Raw genomic sequence first — 22,077 nt, 5'->3', positions numbered from 1 at the left:
AAAACATCTCTGATTACGTCCCCCGCTGCCCGCGGCCCCGAGCATGTGCTCACAAGCTGCCATCCTTCCTGGGAGGGCCATCTTCTGCTCCCAGCCTTTGAAGTGGTTTTATGGGGGAAGCACGGCTTTCTTCCCATCAGCACAGACAGTGTGTGGAGCTGGGATGCACTTGCAGGGCATGTGCCAGGAACCATAGCTTTACCGCCCTGCCTGCTGGGCTCTGCACATGTTGGAGAAATTGACCATGGCTCCAATAGCAGCAGGATTTGTCTTCCTTCCGCCTCTTTGTTCCACCACGTCCCTTAAACTTCACTTTTTAAAAAAGCAACATGTGTACGTTTCAAAGAGCCCATCTGTGTCCTCTGTCATTTTGTAACTGCGTTTGGACATGGGATGATCTTCCAAAGAAGCTGTCGGAAACTTTTGCTGCTATAAATGATGTGGGATGTCAGTGACACAGGGTTGACCTCCAGGCTCCCCTCTTGCTGCGTTCCAGTGAGGCAGGCGCCCTGGGCAGCATCTGCTGTGGTACCTGCAGCTGTTGCACATGAGCAAGACCCAGCTCTGCAGCAAAGAGGGATTCTAACGGACAGACAGCAGCTCCTTCCAGGCTGGGGCTTGAGCGTAGCCTTCCTGATACACAAGGATGTTACTAATCATGCACTTCCCAGTGTTAGCCAGAGGCCTCGGAACTGTGTCACTATAAACTAGACAGTACTCTGCCTTCCACTCTAGCTCTTGCTCTCAGCCTCCCTAATTAATGCCTCGTAGCTGCAGGCAGGACAAAGTCCAAGATTCCTACTGACATACGAGGTCTTCCCTGCTTGGGCCCTGCCTGCTTCTGTAGCCTCATTTGCTCCCAGTCTGTCCCCGAAGCCCCAGCACATATGTACCCGTCCTTTCTTTCCTCTACTTTGATACAGACTTCCCTCCCTCTGCATGACACCTCTTCCTCTCACCATGACTTTCTTCTTGCCATCTACGCACGTTCCCATTCCACATGACCCCTCTTTCTCTGGAGTACTTCTTATTTGGAGCCTTTCCTGATCATCCCACCAACCCCCAAGGTTATCATTTTTTCCTTCTTGGAATTACTTCTGACCCTTGCATATTCTTTTCTCAATATGCATGTAACTTAGATGTCAGCGGGGGGCAATCATCCCTTGAAGATCTGCATGAGATTGAGCTAGAAACTTGTGTTAGTCTGTTTGGGCTGCCATGACAAACTACCGCAGACTGAGTGGCTTACAAACAACAGAAATGTGTTGTTCACAGTTCTGGAGGCTGGAAATCCCAGATCAAGGTGCCAGCATGGGGGTTCTGGTGAGAGCCCTTGCCCAGGTTGCGGACTGCTGACTTCTCACTGTGCTCACGTGGCGGAAGGGGCAAGCTGGCTCTCTGGATCCTCTTTTCTAAGGGCGTCACGTAATGACCTAATCACTTCTCAAAGACCCCTTCTCCTAATACCATCACAGGGGTCATTAGATTTCAACACAGGAATTTTGGGAGAACAGAGCTATTCAGACCATAGCAAACCCCTTCAATTTGTAGCAAGTCCAGAGCCCTCCCCATGATTGCTTAGGTATCTTAGGTTCTCGCTGTCACCTTTGGCTTTGAAATCCTACATTTGAAGGCCTGTACTTATAATTCAGTCTGAATTGATTCAGTAGGTGCATTGACCCACCGTCTCAGAGAATGTTTTGATTCCCTGGTGGGGGATCCACGCCGAGCCTTTTTCCTTACTTCCCACCCACCACACTTCACTCATGGCCTTTGCATGTGAGGTGGACTTGCTGAAAATTTCAGAGGGATGGAGGAGGCTGGCTTTGGAGCAAACATCTCACCAAACCCATTCACAACAGAACCCAAGTTTTAAAGCATATGGTTGACATGGATTCCCCCTGAAACTTGCAAGGAATTACTTAGTCTTCATCAAGTTTTCCCATTTGGTCAAGTTTAGGGAGCTGCCTGGCTAGGATGTAATGGTGATGAGGGTAGAGGATAACATGTGTCGGCTTGAGCTTTGGTGGCTTTTGATGGCTAAGTATGTGTCAGCCATCTTTCATCTGCCATGTCAGCTGCCCTCAAGGCCTTCAAGAACTCAGGAGACTTGGCATCACTATGCAGCCATTTGAAGGACATGCCACTCCCATCAAAGGAGCACCTGTAGGTCCGGATTCAGGGAAGAGAATCTGACGATGAGCACCATGGGGAACCCTGAGCCATCTTAGTTAATCCCAGACCAGGAACGTTTCTCTCTGGGGCGTGGCACGCACAATGGCTTCAAGGTACCCCACGTGTACAGTCTCGGTGAGTCACAGATACTTGGATGAAGCAGTGTCTCATCTGGAATGGTTCTTAGGGAGATAATAAGTCCTGTCTGTCTGACAAAGCCTATTTTGTCTCTTTGAAAATGTTGATCTCAGACTTTTATATGATTTTTGTCCAGCTCTCTTCTGATGCTTTAACCTAGATCCATCTGTTTCCTTCCTTATTTGTCTGATTCTATTTTGGTACCATAGCACGTTTTCTTTATGACAATGCCCAATTCTTTTACAAATCTGTGCTTAGCAGAAAGGATGGGAGGAGGAACCAATATGCAATGAGAACTTACAATAGGCCAGAAATGAATTCCCATTTCAAGTTTACAACTATCTCATTGGGTAATTTATTATTATTCCAAATGTAATGATACGGAACATGAATGTTAGACTATAAGGCTGGTCCAATGTCACGTGTATGGAAAAGCCCATATTCTACCCGTGATACCGCACTGCCTCACAGAAGACCAGACTGTTTACCTAATTCAAGGCTGTCCCCATCCCGTCCAGTACTTTGATTTCTTGCCCCTGTGAAGGCGTTGTGCCGCCACAAAAACTCTGTGGTTCAGCCCCAGGTCAGGTCAGTGGGGGCTCCCCAGAAACTCTGAAAGGAATGCCTCTTTTTCCTCGCTTTTTGCTTCCCTGGTCTTTGCAAAGTCCCCACTGAAGCAGAATGCTGTGACCTGGTTTACCCTGAGCCACTTCATACCGTTGCTGTGACATCATCTTGGAACAAGTTTGTAATGCTTTTCCCGGGCTATCTGGGCATAAGGACTACCGCAGAGGCCAGCCCCAAAGTGCCCCAGGCCTGCATCTGCAGAAGCTGCCATTGGCTCTGCGTGCTCAGATCCACAGCACTGACCTGGAGGACGTGCAGGATGCAGCATCTGAAGCAGAACTAAGAGGCAGCCAGGTGCCATTGCTGGACCTCCATGATCGGTTGTGCTGGCCACATCTGCTCCCCAAACACAGACACTGGCACTGCTGGTCTTGCACCCTACGCTGTGCCTGTCTTTGTGGGGTAAATGAACAGAGGGGCAAATCCTCCTAGTGCAGTGGGAGGCGATGCCTTGTGGGGGGAAGAGCTCACCCCCTTCCTTCTCTCCTAGCTCCTTGTCAGGGAACTGGGCCAGCTTCTTAACTGTACAGATTTACAATCCTCTCACACCAGCTCATGTTCTCTGTTTACCCTACAGCCATCTTTCTTGCTTGGCCAACAAGAAAAAGTTTAAAGCGATTGCCTGCTTATGTCTCAAATGCTTCCAGACTGCACACTTCTTTGGTGCTTACAGATTTGCATGGAAGGAGAAGGCCGAAAGCTTTATGAGTTGAAAATTCAGACATATCACTAGATCGAATGCTAGTCAGCTGAGGTTCCAGAGGCTTTTAAATACAGCTAAGTGGGTTTTAGCAGAAAGATATAGCTAAATATTTCATTTATTCATCTTTCAACTTTGATGATTGGAACTAGCCTGTGTAGTAGGCCCTGAACCAAAATTCTGACTTGGGGTCCTCCCCTTAACGCTTTGGGGAATGGGCCATAATATCTTTAGACACATTACAGAAAAGTCTGCTGACTTCATTTCCCAAACCACCCAAAATGAGGTGTTTTATTTAAAGGCAGTGTGTGTGTGTGTCTTTAGGCTAACAGACTCCTGCTGGTTTTACAGAAAGAACATGATTTTATCCATCTACTGTGCAGAGAAGCTGGGCTTTCCTTCGACACCTGATGCCTATGCAGACAGGTTGTCAGGTGTCGAAGGAAAATGTATGTCTGAAGAAGTTTCCCTCCGGGCCATACGTTTTCACTGCAGATGTGTTGGGTTCTGAGTGGTAGCAGTTCCCGTCTGATTTTTATAAATTGTCTTTTCTTGATACTTATATCTCTGGATTATGGCAAACACCCTTTTCAGCACCTACCAGAAGAGCTAGGCACACAAGGTAAACAGCTTAGAGTCTCAATGGGCCTTTATGTTTCGTGCTTTATGGAGTTAGAGATGACATGGTTCGGCCCTACTGTAAAGTAAAAATACTTCTCTAGGAGACAACAAGCAAGGTAAACTTCGTATTTTTAATCTGCAAGCATATTCATATATTTTGCCTTCAAAATGTCTCTCTTTGCTGAAAGGAAAACATTTTGCTGTTGGACTTTGGGGTCATTACTAGCGTAGTGGTTTGTAGTGGTTCCACTAACTGTTTTGATGGCAAAGCTCCACAGTGTCCTGAATGGTTTCTTTTCCCTCCTGCATGGTGGCAGGAGTTCCTTCTTTTGACACACGCCTATGCTCCTGAGACTGAGTCTGTCACTCTGTTGGTTTTGCATTTTAGACTTCCGGGTCCTACCACAAGGGTATCCGCGGCAGGCAGCGACGCCAAGACACGCGGAGGGGCAGCCACTGCTAGCAACCGCCGCAGCCAGAGCTTCAACAACTATGACAAGTCTAAACCCGTCACCTCCCCACCCCCACCAGGCAGCCACGAGAAAGGTGAGTCACCTTGGGGGACCTTCTGGTCACCTTCCTTATAGCAGATCCAGTCCCTTTGGGTGAGTATAGTCGGGGGTGGGGTTGCAAATAGGGTGGTGGTAGTGGGTGACACCGGCATAGCTGGCTGGCAGGAACTTTGTTAACAGACGCATTACTAAACTGGGGGAAACATTGTGATATTCATAGTTGCCAGAAAGCATAGCTGTATTCATCTGGGAGGGGCCTGTCAGGTACCTGGCTACAGAAAGAAGCAATGTAGCATTTGCAATTTAAAAATAAATTTTCATAGATCTTGCTCTATGTGGAGTAGGTGGTTTTCCAGAAATGCAAACTTCTTGGGGGCATGCATTTTGTGAGCTACTAAGCTTTTTACCCATCAGAAATGATGTGGGGGAAATAAGGAACAAGTGAGTTTTCATCCTTTGAAAAAAGTCAGAAATATGGGTTGGCTAAAGGAAGATCTTGGCTACATATAAGGACAAGGCAACATTGCTCTTGGTGTTCTGCTGATGTAACTTTTGCCAAAAAAGGATATGATTTTCCTACTATACGTAGCACTGAGCTTTCAGGATGGAGATCAAAGGTAGCCCAGTGGGGGCTCTTGCACAGAAGGTAGTGAAAACTCTGCTTGCTTCTGTCTGTGTCTTGTGAGACATTGGAGAAACTGAGGCAGCTTAGAAGATTCTTCAGTAAGAGGCAGAGCCCTCCTTCATTCCTCCCAGGCAAAGTGGTCTTGCGGGGATGTGCCCAGGTCTCTCGGAAGCACTTCCTACCTGGTGGTGGGAAGCTTCCTAGGGCTTGTCCTACAGGTGCCCCTCTTCTGCCCTGAGACCAAGAGAGCTGCCTTCTGCTCCCTAAAGGGCTCCAGGAGCCCTCCTACTGGGAAGCAGATGAGAACACCCCCTCCCCTACCTCCAGCTCAGGATGACCTTGTTCAGTGGAGCTGGGACCCGCCCCCTCTGGCATACCAGAGGAAATATGAAGGACATTTATGTAAGGTGGACACATACACACGACAGAAGGGTTTCCCATAACCAGGATGTCTCAACCCGTCAAGACTCTGTCATGCAGCCCTTGGCCTCTGCCTCAAGCAAACCATTTTTCTTTTTCTTCTCTTCCCGCCTCTTCCCCTCATCTCCTTTCGTTTTATTCACCAAGTGTGCTCTTTTTCAAAGTGTATTTAAATTATAAAATAATACATGCTTATAAAATGGTACAAGTATATATCAAATAAAAGTTCTCCTTTCTATGCTCCCAGAAGGATACTATTTATTATAAACCGTCCTATGAGTATCCTTCAGAACTTCCACAGTACATTTGTATGTATAAAATATATATGTACAGAGGGCGCCAAAGAAATGTATACACATTTTAAGAAAGGAAAACCGTATTAAAATTGTAGTAATATATACCGATAACAAAAGATGAATACAAGTCATATTTGACTTCTGCAATTACAAGAGGTGCTCAAAAGTGGTTACTATCAGCGTCCAGACACTTCTGATTACGGCGAACTACTGCTTGAGCAACGTGGACCGAAGTGTCCACTTGTATACAATTTTTTTGGCACCCCCAGTATGTGTGTGTATATGAAAAATATATAGAAAGGTTTTCGGTTTTTATATAAATAAGAGCTAAATTTTATTGAGTACCTACTATGTGTCTCATTGAATTCACCCAAATAAGCTATGTTGATCCCCACTTTCAGTACTTGCTGAGATCACACCAGAAATAGTCAGAGGTGTAGTTGGAACTGAACAACTGTAGTAAAGGGACAGTGCAATTTTCATATTTCCGCCTCCTTTCTCCATGCTCCCTATATTCTCCCTTGAATATGATCTCGATTGCAGCTTATGAAGTAGCCAGCTTACATGCAAAATATGGTACATGGTGAGGGAAGAGAAATAACTCAACCACCTAGCTGTGTGTACGACACAATAGGTACTGGGTGCCTAAGATAGCATCCTTCACCTTGAGAAATCTCGGCGAGAGACATATTCCAGATAAATTGCAGTTCAGTGTGACTGGTGCAGCAGTTGAGGCATGGATCACTTTCAGATGATGTCAAGTCCCTGATGTAATCTCATTACTTGTCCTTCCTGGAAACTTTCTTGTGAGTCAGGCCGTGGTTGTGTTGTGGTCTGGCATTTCATTCAGGTGGAATTTATAAATCTTTATATGTGACACGTTGACCCAGGCATTCCACTTTTAGGAATTGCTGTAATCACATCAGTAAGTCAAATGAGAAATTCATTATTCTGTCAATAAATGAAAGAAATATTTCAACACTCAGTCCCAAATTGTAAAGGCATTAAGAGGAATGAAAGGACATTGTTACAGGTAATTTTTGAAAACCTCAGAGCACTTGATACTAGTGGGGAAATGCTCAAGGATTCCTCTTAAAATCATGTCCACAGACACAAGTCCCCACTTACCTTCATCACTGAATTTAGTTCTGATTATAGCAAATAGTCACCTGAGATAGGAAACAGAATGAAAGTGACAGGTAATACTTCATAGCTAGAAAAAACCTGGGGACTCACCCAAAATTCATTAGCTCGTTCCATGGGTGACCAAGTATACAGTTGATATAGAAAAACCGAAGTGTTCCTGCACAGCAACACACCCTGTTAATTGTCCTAAGGACTCTGATCTCAGATTTTGCGGTTTGGAGCCATCTACGGAGCCCTCGCCTCTAGGAAAACCTGCTAATTGTCATTATGGCTCTCATGGTTACGTCCGCCTTTGGGTTCATCCCCTCACTCCTGCAGGCAACAATCAGGCGGAGCCTCGCCTGGCCCGTGGGATGTGTCAGCGGGTTCCACGGTGAAACATCTGATGAGAAATGGCCCGAGACTCCCGGCAGCTCTTTACTTCCTCTGTTGGCTCCTAGTAGCTCTGAGGCTTCAAACCAAAATCACAGATGTTCAGGGAGAGAAATAGCTGTCTTTTTCAACATGTGTAACGTTACCAGTTTTCGCCTCCTCCCCTTCCCTCACTTATATTCTCTGAAGGGGTTAACGCTGCCAGAGATCTAATGTTCATTTCTAAAGTGTTTGGTTCATCATATGAATTTGAAATGTTCATATTCCTAGACTGAATTCTGCACGTATGAACGATGATCTCTTTTGAATGATATGGGTTTCTTCGTTTTATAGGAAGCATTTCTTTATTATATTTTCATTATGAAAAGCATCACGTAAAAATTCAAACAAAACAGAAATTTGTTAAAAGAAAAAGAACCGTACATAATCCCAACTCCCATAAGTAGCTACTGTTTACCTCTTAATTTATATTCTTCTGTATTTCTTCATGCATATCTTGTCACATTTTGATAGATAAGTTTTTCCCAATGTTTCCTATTTGCCAGGTACTATTCTAAATGCTTTGTTGGTAATAATGTGTTTAATTCTTACAGGAGCTATGTACATATGCATATATACTCTCACACACATATGTTTATGACTTTTAGAATCTTATAAATAAAATAAAATCAGGGACAGCCATTTTATAAGTCATTCTCTCGTTATAATAGTTGCACAGGACTCCATTGTATGAATTCATTTTAATCTTTTTAACCACTTTTAGATTGCTTCTAAGTTTTTAATATTATAAATAGCACTAAGATTAATGTCCTTATATGTCTTTTTTTGCATATATACAGCCATTTCAGGGCAATTGCTGCAATAAAGGGTATGCACATTTTACGGTTGCTCTTAGGTTTCCAAATTTTGCTCCCACAAGGTTATATTTCTATCTATAACTTATTTATAATTTCCATCAACAGTGTGTGAAACTGCTAGTTTTCCTATACACTTGACACTGCTTTTATTTTCATGCACTTGGGTAAAAAATACTCGTCTTTAAAGTGAGATAAATTATTTTAAGAAGCTGAAATCAAACAAGATCATCTGTTAAAAACTGGTCTTTTTTTATGACACTTTTCTGTGAGTGACCTTGGCATAGTACAGAAGTCTGGGGCTTTGAGATCAAGCTCTCGACTGGCTAATGTGACCTCCCTCAAGACACGTACTTTCTCCAGGCCTTAGTTTCCTATTCCGTAAAGTGAGCCTGAGGGTGCCCATCACTAAGTCACTGTGGAGTGTGAATGAATTCTTCAGTTGTCACTGGCCATTTGGCCTTGTCTGAGGTGAGTGCCATCTTTCTGCTAGGTTCTCTCCGTTGGTCTTTGTTCTGTGTCACTTCTCTCTTTGTTCACTCCTGCCCATTCTGGGCAGAAGAGAAGAGCCAGCCATGGCTAGAGACAGAGGTTTACAGCCTTTAACGCTATGTCATGTCTAAGCAACACCGGGGCCATTAATTTAGAATCTCTATAAACTTGTCAGTTTGTGGTTGGCGAACCAAGTTATTTATCTGAGTTAGTGATCGGGAGATGAATCCATAAAGAAGTTGCCCAGGTCCTGCCATTCACCAGGATTCTGACATAAAATCACAGTTTAGACTAGATGGAAGGGAATGAGTGGTTCAAGTCACGCAGAAAAGAGGTGGGAGTCCCTCTGTTTCTTTCTTGTTGCCTTCATTGTTTTGTTCATTTTGTCACTATGGCTAGCATTGGACTTCTTATAGTGACAGAGAAAACTGAGACACACACTTTGCTTTCCGGGAACTCACAGCCTCAGGGGAGGGGCAGAGCTCTCATGTCCTATAATAGAGATATGCTCAAAGTCGTGAGGCAAGAGATGAACTTACAGGAAGTCACGGGGAGAACTTCAGAGAAGTGATGTCATTTGTGATGATTTCCATCTCCGGATTTTTACTGAGAGAAAAAGGAAGAGAAGGCTGGGAAGGAATGACTCATCCTGCTGTTCTGGTCCAGGTACTAACGTGAGACGGCATCTGCTGGGGTCACTGTATTAATAAGCCCTTGTCCTGTGGAGGCCCAGAGAGTGGAAGATCATTTCACTGAGGGGGTAGGGCCTCCTGAGTCATCAGGAGAACTCCGCCGTTCCAGAGCTCTTATTCCGGGCCAGGGAGAGCTTGGGCACCTATCAGTCATCTCTGGTTGGGAACCAGCTGGGAAGTCATCGGGCCCCTCTAACCAGAAGCCACAATTGTCTGAGTGCTTACAAGCCAGCCTAGAGGTTTGAACCAGGGGGTACCTATGAATTTGAAGAGGTGTCTGGAGGATCAAATGGAAATGGAACGCAGTGAACCATTCGGCCAGCTGTTGAGACGAGGCAGCCAGGGTGAATCAGAAGCCACTGAACTTGGGGACCTCATACGGCACTGGAGGGAGAAAAAGAAAAGCCGAGAAAGTGTTTGAATCTCTTGGGCCAGAATACAGTTATCTCAGGAGAAAAGGTTTAGGGCCCTGAAATTAAAGAGAAAGTATTTATCTCGAAGGCAGACAACTGAGTTTGAGTTGTGGCCTTGCCATTGCCCGGGCTTGTGTCTTTGGGCATCTGCTCAGGATTGCCCAAAGAAGACCATCCCCGGCCACACGTGGCACCACTCCACTTAGAAGAATCAAGGCACGAATCCCAGGTTGCTGGCAAGGCCGTGCCAGGTTTCTTTTCCATTGGAGTGGTCCTTGCAGCGGTGTATCCAGTAGTCCACACAGCCATCCAGATGCTGCCCCCTCCCAGCTCAGGCGACACCTCAGCTCTGAGGGTACAAGACTTACATAGAGCAGGTGCATGAGTCACCAGCTTAAAAGCCACATGCTCCTCAGGAGCCAGTATCTCATGTAACAACTCCATATGCATAATTTCCAGGGTTCCCACAAAGACAAGCCTCGATTAGAAGAGTCACAGCACTCAGAGACATCCCAAATGATGGTGTCCCCCAAGAGGTATTTATGCTTTAAATATAGCTCTTCCCAGTCCAGATGGGTTTAGCTATCCAGGGTCATTTTCACCATGAGCAATGTTGCTTAGTAACATAACTGACATTCTATCTTTATCAAGTTTCCAGGGGAACAGAGTTGCAAGGTTAACCCAAGGTCAAATTCTCATGCAGAAGGGAAAAGATTTTGTTAATCCTATTCCAACAGCGAACCCCCTCACCTCTCAGAGCTTCAGTTTATTTATCTGTGAAGTGGCAACAGGCTGCTTGACCACGAATGATGGGAGAAAGTTAGATGGAAAGCATTCTTTTTCATTTTTTGTATAGCCCAATTCAAATTTTCTGTCTTTGTCACCTCTCTTGGTTGTAGACATTTCCATGAAGGGTGTGACTTGTTTCCTGATAGCTGCAGCTCATTGACATCATGGGTTTATTTCCATGGCGTGATGCAATTGCTAAGTTCTGATCTTTTAAAATAGTGGATCGTCAGTTAGTTTGCTGTCTGTTAACGGTACCCCTGCACACGTGGGGGTGGGGTGGAGGTTAATGCCTCATGCCGTCAAGGCAGGTTTCATTTTTCTAGTCGGCATTTCATTACTAGTTTCCCTTTGTTACTAATTATTGACATTGTCTAATTGAATAGACGAAAAGTCCCCAAACATATGGCACCTCTCTCTAAAATAATGCCTCAACAGTCACATTTTTCCTCTCTGACGTAGTATATGCAGGTTGCCCATGTGTGATCTCACGGGGAATAGGTCTGACATGGTTGGGCTCTGGTAAGTGTGAAGTCCCATGATCTAGTGAGATGGTAATTTTGAGACTCTAAACTTGTTTCTCGAGGTATGATTAATGGACCATTAACATGAGCATCTCTTGAGGTAATTGCTAAAAAGACAAATCCCGAGGCTTTGCAAACCTAGTTCTTCTAATTCAGATTTCTATGTGAGAGCCTGGAAGGCTACGTTTTACAGCCTTGTCATTCTTACAGAACCCGATAGGTTCAGGATGCCATGTCCTCGGCTCAGAGGGGTGAACACATGTATAGCTGCCTCTCTGTGCCGAAGACATGGCATCCTCAGCCTCTCCTAGGTTGAGAACTCCTCTCCTAGGAGAGATTCTTGGTCACCTTCATTTGAAAGGACAGGTTGCCCTCTACTTGCCCTTTAGTTCTCAGCACCACTTTGTAGTGTGTTGTGTTGGGGAATGGAGATAAGGTAGTAGGACACCCAGACTCATGCCTGGCATATAGCAGGAGCCCAAAAAAACAGGAAACCATTTAAATTTGCATATACATTTTGTCGTATGTATATTTAATTCATTCTCAAAACTAGCAGCTTATACTGGGTAGACTTTACTTGCATATATCTTCATATCTTCTTCAGGTTTCATTCTCTTGCTGCACTAATCTTTAGTGAAGTTCTTATTTTTTTATTTTATTTTTTTTAATTTCAATGCTACCTTGTTTTATCTGGAAACATAGAGAAGGAAGTGTCCTTGTGGGGTCTAGAAATAGTGGCAGAGGGAATACAATGCAAGGAGGTGCTTGCTCCGAGGGAGAAAGTCAGCTCACCCTTTCCCTGATTGAGAGTCGTCTTCTGGCTCTTTCTCTACTCAGCCCTTCAAGAGCTTGGTGTTACTTTGTGAGCATAAGAGTGCTGCCCTGTTCAGAGGAAGAGCGAGCACTGGTGAATCAACATGAAGAAGAGCTGGAGTGTTGTGCCTTCCTTCTGATACTCCATCCTAGATTTTGTCCTTAACCTCTACCATTAAACTAAAGTCGAACGTGAAGGTGAAAGAATTTGTATCTGGTATAGTCTCTCTGGCCACCTTTGAAAACCATTTTCTTGATCTACTGTGTAATTCATAGGAGCTGTGAGAGGAGGAGACTCATCAATCCTTCTAATGTGTGAAACTAATAACCTTTAAAGCCAAAGCCATCCTTAGCTTGGAATATGAAGGATATAACCATGTTTGCTTTTCTCTAAATATGGATGTGTTTTAAAGCCAACGTGTCAGCTTAAGGTTCTGCTGTGTATATTATCCATTCTCTAAAATATCATAAACCTGGCTGTTTATAACAGGAAGAATAAGAAGAGAAAAGAGAAAATAAACCATTTAGGGAGATGAAATATATTTGATTAGTCTTGTGTCAGGAATAGAAAATGACTAGTTGATGTTTATCTGATCTTCAGGTGATAAATCTCAGCATTTCTTTTGCTTCCATCTGCTGTGTGGAAAGCATCACACATACATAAATTCAATTTAATTTCAAGGATCGTTGGTAGGGGAAAGTATTTATGTTTCTGGCTGCTCTCATAGTCATTTTTATCCAGGTGTCGTCTGCAATCAGGGCTGAGTCATTGATTTAAATGTTCTTTTTAAAACAATATTTTTCTTCTCCAAGTGAGGTATTTGACAGTGTTCATTAGCATGAGAAGATAAATACATTTTGGGGTAAATGAAATGAACTTTTCTATGAGCACATGTGGCCCCAGAATCGCGATGCAAAGTGTAAGAACCGGATACTGGTCAGAACGAGGGGGAGCTCCAGAACAATCAAACTCAAAAGCTCTGTAGCTGCAACAACTCAACGATCACTTCTCTGTGAACACATGCGTGGCTGCCTCCCTGAGCTGAGGACACGACATCCTCCGGCTTAAATGAACCCAATAGATAAAGTGCCAGTTTTTCAGCTGCAGCTTGCCTTTCATGATTCTGTCAGTGTGTGCATTTCATTAGGATACTAACGCATAACCCATGGGCTAGGGAACCATCTTCTGATGAGGATGTCACAGGATGGGTTACACTGAGAATGTTCCTCCGCAGGATAATGGTCGCAACACATCCACGTTGTCTCTGCTGCCCCCTACTGCCCAGGTTTTGTAACGTGTCTGATGAGAGCTTTGGTTTCCATCCTGGCTGGCATTCTGTTTGAGAAGATAAGTAGCTTCAGAGTGTCCAAATGTTTCCTTCCAGACAGGGCCTCCCCACATTTGTTTCCTCGATTTGGAAGAATGTATGTAGACTGAAGCAAACCCACATTGTGGGTGTGATTAGGTTCACGTGGCATGGTGGAAAGCTTTCTCTCCAGTGGGGAGGTAGTGACAGCAGGCCTGAGCTAAAATCGGTCTTCACAAGGCCTTCCACCCGCTCTCTTCAGGGAGCTGCCAGCTGGTGGATTCAAGAATCAGATTTAGCGAAAAGGATCTTTGAAGGCACGAGTTGATTTTTGCTACAAGAAAAGTTATACTAGACTTGGCTTTATTTTTAAGAGGCAGATAATTTCAACCAGGTTGTACAGTATGGAGTAAATGTGTCTCTCCCTGCTTATTATGCATTCATGTACTTGGAACTCAATCTGTCATCTATTCAGCACGTTACTGAGTGCCTTCTGTGTCTCAGGCATCGTCCTCGTCACTAAATATTCCAAAGTGAAAAAAGGAAATAATGATCTCTGCCATCATGAAGCTTACAGTTTGGTGCAAGAGACAAATATTAACCAAAACAAATAATCTTACTACACCTTGTGATAACTGCTTAATAAGAAGGTTAGGTATCACGGGGAGGAATTAAGAATGGTGAAGTTAATTCTCTGGATTAGGTAGAACTAATCAGGGTGAGACCCAGAGACAATGTTTGCAGGGATCTGCTTGGCTCAGAACACCCATTTTCCCATGGTTAGAAACAAAGGGTGCTTTAGGAAATGGTTTTATGGAGAGAGATCAGTTTCATTTTAGAAATGAAGGTACATGTCCTGGGCCAGGTTTTTTTCGTTCTCTGGCCACCGAGGGTAAAAAAATAGCAGGGAAGCAAACTTTGGTTTCATTTTTAACAAATAACTTTTTTTCACATTTGTCTTCTCATAGTTAAACGGACTGTCTTGGGAATAGAGAGTTCCCTGACCCCCAAGGAATAGCCCAGAGGCTGTATCATCACTTGCTACGGTTACTAAAGGTGGGGTTCCTTGTATTAGCAGGTCAGTTGTAATAGATATTCCCTAAGATCCTTTGCAAATATAGTATTGGATTATCTCAGGCAAAGGGTAGAGGTAGTTTGATTTTGGTCGGTGCTGGAAAGTCCTGGTAATGACTTGTATCCCCCACAGTTTGCCGGAGTTCCCAAAGCCTCACCTTTGGATTGGCTTCTTTGAAGGTCTTCATTCCAGAGATTCTCGAGGGTGCTGCATTCCATGCACATAATGGCTTGTGTACAGTTTGTGATGACTTCTGTGACTCAATTCACATACTTAGGGAAGATTTCTCCCTTAACTTCAGATAAGTTGCCTTGAACTTGCCAGGCTCTTGCTATGAAGCCATCTAAGGTGCTACAAGCAAGGATTCCTGCTACATAGAAGTCATGGCTTCTGACTGAGAAGTTATTCATGGCTGGTTTCAGCCATTTAACACTTGGTTCGTTTCCTTGCCCTCTCCTGAGAAGATCCAGCTATATATGTCTTCAGACAGTTGTCCATGTAGAATTTTTTTTTAAATAATTTTTATTTTTCAATTAAAATTGACATACAATGTTATTAGTTTCAGGTGCACAACATAGCAATTAGACATTTATATAATTTACCAAGTGATCACAGCAATAAATCTAATCCCCATCTCACGCTATGTGTAGTTATTACCATATTATTGACTCTATTCCCTATGCTATATTTTACATCCCCGTGACTATTTTGTAATTGCCAATTTGTCCTTCTTAATCCCTTCACCTTTTTCACCCATTCCCCCAACCTCCCTCCCATCTGGCAAATGTTTTCTGTATCCATGAGTTTGTTTCTGTGTTGATTATTTGTTTATCTTGTTCTTTAGATTCCACATATAAGTGAAATCATATGGCATTTTTGTTTCTCTGTCTGACCTACCCTGCTCAGCACAATACCCTCTAGGTCCATCCCTGTGGTTGCAGATGGTAAGATTTCATTCTTTTAGTATGGCTGAGTGATATTCCATTGTATATATGTACCACTTCTTTATCCATTGATGGGCACTCAGGTTGTCTCCACATCTTGGCTATTGTAAATAATGCTGCAATGAACATATGCAATGCATATGTCCTTTTGAAGTAGTGTTCTGGGTTTCTTCAGATAAATACCCAGAAGTGGGATTACTGGGTCCTTCTTTATCTCTTATAACCTTTGTTTTAAAGTCTGTTAGGTCTAGTATAAGCATTGCTGCCTCAGCTTTTGTTTGTTTGTTTCCACTTTCATGAAATATCTTTATCTATACCTTAACTTTTAGTCTGTGTGTCTTTCGATCTGAAGTGAATCTCTTATAGGCTGTATATGTAAGGGTCTTGTTTTCTTATCCATTCAGCCATCCTATGTCTTTTGATTGGAGCATTTAATCCATTTACATTTCAAGTAATTGTTGATAGATATGTAGTTATTATTTTGTTCATATTTTTATCTCTTTTTCTTTTCTTCTTAAAGAAGTCTCTTTACCATTTCTTGTAATACTGGTTTGGTGGTGATAAATTCTTTTAGTTTTTTCTTGTCTGGGAGCCTGGCACACCTCATCAGAGCCATCCTGTCAACCTATAGGCTTATGAGAAATAATAAATAGATATTATTTAAAACCATAATCTTCAAACCTGTTACTGCTAGGAGACAGTAAATAATCATGAAACTTACGTGGGTTAACCTTTTCTGGACCCTCCAACCTTGATAAGGTTAGTGAAGAAGGTTCTGACTCATTGACTTCTATGTCCCCAGGCCCTAAAAATGTATTATTTCTCACAAGCCTACAGGTTGACCGGATGGCTCTGAAGAGGTGTTCCAGGCTCAGGTCATCTCAGTTGGGCTTGCTCATTGGTTTTATGTCGTCTGGGTGATCGCCTGGATGCTGGTCTTAGCTGCGACAGCCCAGCTTTCTCTGCCTGGTCTTCCATCCTCCAGCGGGCCAATCAAGGCTGTTGTCATGGTGGTGGATGAGTTCTAAGATGAGGGACTTCAGGTCTCTCTGCGTCGTTCTGTTGGCCAGAGCAAGTCACATGGCCTGCCCAGATACATGAGGGTGGGAAGCATTCTTACCTATTGAGGGAGGTGCTGCAAAGTCACATTGCAGAGCATAAGTGTTATCGAAAGGGGTGGAGACGTAAAGCTATTTTTGCAATTAACCTACCATGGTAGACAAGTTGGACCCAATAAGTATGTATTAATGGATTGATTTCACTTGTCAAGGTAATAGTTCATTTCCACTGCAGGTGCGTGAAAAGAAGAATACTAAGCTCATAAAAAGTAAGGTGAGACAAACTTGTAGTTTCCTATAAGTATGGGAGTGTGTAAAAGCCCTCAGTAGGGAAGTGGCTGAAGCCTCCTTGGTTACTCCAGTCCCACAGAAGTTCTCTGACTAGCAGACACAGGCCATTCCCTGAGGGAATACAAGCCCTTCTTGCTTTGGCCAAGATAGGAATTACCTGTGAAAACAGCATCCTGCAACACAGGTCTGGTTCTGCTTAATTTAAGCTTGTTCTCAGGTCTCTGGCATCCTTGGTCCTCACATAGCCAAACTCCTCTGCTTTTTCTTTTCCATACTAATGGGCACAAGTGGTCATGTAAAGAAGATGGTCTGAATGCCAGGCTGGGGTTCAGGACCAGGGTGTGGTCCCAGCCATTCCGCTTGATGGCTGTGTGACTTTGATGGATTATTTAACATCTCTGAACTTACAATTCCTCAGCTCTAAAATGGAAATGAGAATAACACCACCCTCATATAGTTATTGTGAGGGTGACATGAGATGAAACATATGGAAAAAAGCATTCTGAATTAGGTACGTAATGTTTGTTGAACACATGAATTCATGAGTGTACAAAGTCAAAAATGACTACAAGGGGCAGAGTAACCACAGCAGCTGGACTGAGAACCCCAGAGTCTGTTCTCCCCTCCTGGTGTCTTGTCTCAGATTAAAAGTCTAAAGCACTCACGCAACCCCTTCTTCTTGCTTAGCTGTGTCTCTTGTGGATAAACCACGATGAAGGATGTTTTCAAAAACCAAGGAACCAAGAGTGACCAAGAGTGACCTTCACTAAAAGAACAGCTTATTAGCAAGTGAACACTTATCAGAGCTTGGTAAATATTCATCCACCTGGTTATCTGTTGTTCCTGTATCTTAGAAATGTAACCTATTGATTCTTGAAATCCCCCTGTTGCCATTCGTTGAGGGGGACGGAATTCAAGATAAAAGTATTGATTTAGACAAGCAAACATATTGAAAGAAGCATTTATTAGATTGTCTCTCTTTTAAAAAAATAAATTGGTTTGTCTTTTTTTAAAAAAAATAAATTGACTACTAAAGTAGAAGAAAGAAGGTATATCTTTCAGCAGAGTTTTAAACAAAAGGATATTAGCCAACTTAATTATATTCCTTTAAAACAACTTTTAAAGGTCTTGATTGATGATTTTTGCACAGTGTTTTGGAACAAAGGACCCTTTGATTAGTAAAGGAATTTTTTCTGAATGTGGTTCTATTTTTCCTTTTGTTGTCCATCATCCTTCAGTCTGGGCTCTCTGATCATCTTAATTCATCCAGACCCACAATTTGAAATAATCTGCTGACCCGCTCTTGGGAGCTGTTGACTGAAGTATCTTTGGACAAGAAGAGGAAAGGCATTTTAGCTGATCTAATGAACAGCTCAAGGAAAGGGGTGGAGTGCAGATGCCGGGTGAGGAGATTGCTGAGCTCCCTGCTATCTGAGCTTGCCAAGATGCCATGGCTCTGGCCTTGGGGTGTGGGTCAGCCTGAGTGGTCATGTCTTGGCAATCGAAGTAGCCACTGCTGGCGGGAAACTGATCAGGACTGTTCAGTCTCATTACGGAGTCCCTCAGATCACCTTCTGGCATGAAACGCTTCAGAAATCATCAAAGGGCTGAGGTAGAGGCTGGATTCCTTGAAGTGCTTCCAAAGGCTTTGGCATATCTGCCTTTTGGATGAGCTTAACTAAACAGAAAGCTTTTCAGGTCCGGGGCAGTGGGGGCGGGGAGGCCCCTGGCACTAAGAGGAACACTGAGCTGGGGGTGGGAAGGGTAGGAGGAGGGAGCTGGCTCCAACTGGCCCCCCACTCACTCTCTCCCCTCCGTCCCTCCCCCGCTCCTCCCTGGAGCTGTTCCTGGCTCACTCTTCATCTCTGAAGGTAATTTCCAAGCACCAAAAGGAGTGGAAAGCGGGTCTGTGTTAATCCGCAGATGCCTCTGTGTCCTGTGGATCAGCTGTCCAGTAGAACTTTCTGCAGGGATGGCAGTATTCTAATGTCTGTACTGTCTAACATGGTAGCCACGAGCTCTTGTGGCTGTTGGGCACTGGACATGTGGCTGGTGAGAATGAGGAACTGGTTTTTTTAATACAGTCAATGTTCATTAGTTTAAATGGCTACATGCGGCTGGTGGCTACAGTGTTTGACAGCACAGCTCTGGATAATAGTTCAGTGAGCAAGCAGAAGGTCTGCTGCTAATGTCTGCCATTACAAAGTGGCTTCCTCGTCACGAAAGACCAACTGAGTCCCTTTATATGACGTGTCCAGATTAGGCAAATCTCTAGTGACAGAAAGTAGATTAGTGGTTGCCAGTGGTAGGTGGGGGTCCGGCTGGGGGTGTAGAGCGTGGCTTGAGGAGTGACTACTAATGGCTACAGAGCTTCCTTTAATGTTTTAAAATTAGATTGTGGTGATGGTTGCACTAAAACCATTGAATTATACACTGTATATGGGTGAATGTTACAGTACGTGAATTATAATTCAGAGTGGTTTTAAAAATGGCTTGCTTTCGTGCCATATTCAAGTCAGTGTTCTGACCTCAGCTCTGTCCCGACCCATATGTTCCCGGTTAAGTGCCTCCCCTACCTGCGCCTCATTTTCCCCTCGATAAAATGAAGGTAGTGCCTTTGCCTCCAGGGTAGCAAAGAAGAAAAGTTCTGGTCTTCCTTTCCCTGTATCGATTTAATTTTAAGCTGGTTCCGATGGGATGGTCCCTGGCATAGAGAATACACCCCCTCTTCCGGGGACTCAGTTCCAGGACAGCCCCAGTCAATAAGTAGAGCTTTGAGGCAGGTAATGGACTGTCCGCTTCCTCTGGAACCACAGTGTCGAGAGCCTTTGGTACCAGTCTGGGAATTTTAAGGAGCAGCTGAGATATTTAACTTTCTGTCTTTGATCCAGATAAAAACAGATTGTAACTTTGAGTTGTCAGTTGAGCTAATGCACAGAAACAGCTCTCCTCCATACCCTCAGCACGCAGATTCCTAGGGGGCAAGGAGGTGATTCCTGGTTGTAAAACGTCTAGTCTGCCGTTTTTCCCATGGTTTGTGGTTAGGGGATCCTGTGGGATCAGGAGCAGGCTTGAGCTGGTCTTTTTCTTCTCCCACTTCTCTTATGGGCTTTAGGAAAACAAAGGCCTGTCAAAGGATCACTCACAAGTCAGTGACCTCAGGAAGCAATGGCTACCATCATCTCCTTCTTCCTCTTCATCACTATCATAAAGCCTTCCAAGTGTGTCAACAAGCAGAAGTTATAAGTGCCTGCCTTATAAATAACTTGAGGGCCTACTTTCAATGCAGGGAAGGTGACGGGCTATGACCGGGAAGGGACATTGTTACAGTGATAACGAGGAAAATGGGAATGGGAGCTGCTGGCTGTGGAGGAATCCGTATGTGCCTGGGGCATGTTAGGTACTTTGTGTGCACAGCTTCATATAATCCTTCATACCGTTCCCAGGGGGCATTAATAGTGTCTTCTCCATTTTACAGATAGAAAAACTAAGGCTCAGAGTGGTAAAATAAGTTACCAACACCCTACAGCTGGCAAGGGCCAGCCAGAGTTGAGATTTGAACTAGAATCTGCGTGATTCCAAAGCTGGAGTTTTGCTTTTAACCATCATACTCTCACAGGAGCTAAGTTTGACTAAATTCACTAATCATGGCACCCGTCGTTTGTGTCGGGCACTGTCCAAATTGCTGGAGATGCAGCTAATGAACAAAACCAGCAAATGGCACATTAGCGGTCAATTCACTATAGAAGGAAAGAATATTCTAGATAGAGGGAACATGTCCAAAGACTAGGGAGAGAAAGAGAGCATGGCATAATCAAGGAAATGAAAACTGAGTGTGTGTGCATGTGTCTGAAGCAGGCAAAGTGACTTTCTCAAGTCTACCCAGCACATCAGTGCTAAACTATGAATTCTCTAAGGGCAGGTAACATTTTGTCATGTTCAGTAAATCCTTGTTGAAAGAACAGATGGTGGCCGAAATGGAATTAGAGCCCGCGTGTCTTCAATCTAGTTAGTGTTCTGCCTCGTCACCTCATTGTGAAAACTCTTAGACAGCTCTACGCTGGTCTTGGGCAGTGGATGAATGTGGTGGTGATTTATAATAAATAGATAGTGTTTGGTCTTCATCCCTGTTTCTGGCACAGGGCTCCTAAAACCCTTGCAATTTCCTGATAATGCCATAGAGGAGTCTTTTGTTGTGTGAATGACTTTCTGAAGGCATCTAAGTACGGGAACTGGTTGCCAGCGGAACCAACCTTGTGATTAGACAGTTGGAACTTTCAGTCCCGCCCCTTCCCTGGTTTCTGGGGAGGGCAGAGGGGCTGGGAATGGTGTTCCCTATCAGTGGCCAATGCTTTAATCACTCCTGCCTGGTAAGAAAGCCCTTCATAAAAACCAAAAAGGACTGGGTTCAAAGAGCTTCCGGGATGGGAACATGTGGAGATCCCGGGAGCGTACCCACGGCGCGGAAGCTCCATGCTCCTTTTCCCCATACCTTGCCCTATGCATCTATTCCATCTGGCTGTTCCTTTTATGATAAACTGGTCACCTAGTAAGTAAAATATTTCTCAGAGTTCCGTGAGTCACTCCAGCAAATTAATTGAACTCAAGGAGAGAGTTGTGGGAACCCCCAATACATAGCCGGTCAGTCAGAAGCACAGGTGACAACCTGGGTTTGTGACTGGCGCCAGGTAATGTCAGAAGTGAGCTGAATTGTAGGATACCCAGCTGGTGATGGAGAATTGCTTGGATATGTGAGGAACCCCCGCTCCTCCCCACACACACCTTGGAATTGGTACTGGAATACTTTTAATGACCTAGTTTGCCCACACAGACTAGAGAGAACAGCAACCAATTTTCATAGCACTGTGGCGTGAGAAATCCCAGCCTGGGGGCAGAGCTGCAGCTCTGGGAGTTGAGACTCACAAAGTTGTGCCCAAGGAGCTTTGCTGACCTGGTGGTGGGCTTACTGTAAAAGGGAAGGACCATCAGGATCCAATGACAGGTTTATTTGTGGATGCAAGGAAGCTGAACAGAGCTCTGGTGATGAAGTCCTGGGCCAGCTAAACCCCAGGAAGTTCCAATGTCTCTTAGCAAAAGGCAGCTCTACCTTTGCGAGCACATGTGATAACTTCTACAGCCACTGTGGCCATCAGTGAGATGATGGGTTGTCCGGATGTCATCACTGAGCTTCTGCTA

General features: G+C 44.1%; 1 protein-coding gene across 14 annotated transcripts in view; it reads left to right on the top strand.

The window, feature by feature from the left end:
* Positions 1-22,077, top strand: part of NAV2 (neuron navigator 2) — a 702,045-nt gene that overhangs the window by 497,544 nt on the left and 182,424 nt on the right. For all 14 annotated transcript variants that reach the window (XR_004424298.1, XR_004424299.1, XM_033118993.1 and 11 more), the window contains one exon: positions 4,650-4,807. Coding sequence is in view for 12 of the 14 variants with exons in the window: in XM_033118993.1 (XP_032974884.1) it covers positions 4,650-4,807 (158 nt within the window). In the remaining 2 variants the exon portion in view is untranslated. The remainder of the gene's footprint in view (positions 1-4,649; positions 4,808-22,077) is intronic.

The sequence above is a fragment of the Rhinolophus ferrumequinum genome, chromosome 11 (genome assembly GCF_004115265.2).
Source record: "Rhinolophus ferrumequinum isolate MPI-CBG mRhiFer1 chromosome 11, mRhiFer1_v1.p, whole genome shotgun sequence".
Lineage (NCBI taxonomy): Eukaryota > Metazoa > Chordata > Mammalia > Chiroptera > Rhinolophidae > Rhinolophus > Rhinolophus ferrumequinum.
This window is presented reverse-complemented; position numbering and strand designations above follow the sequence as displayed.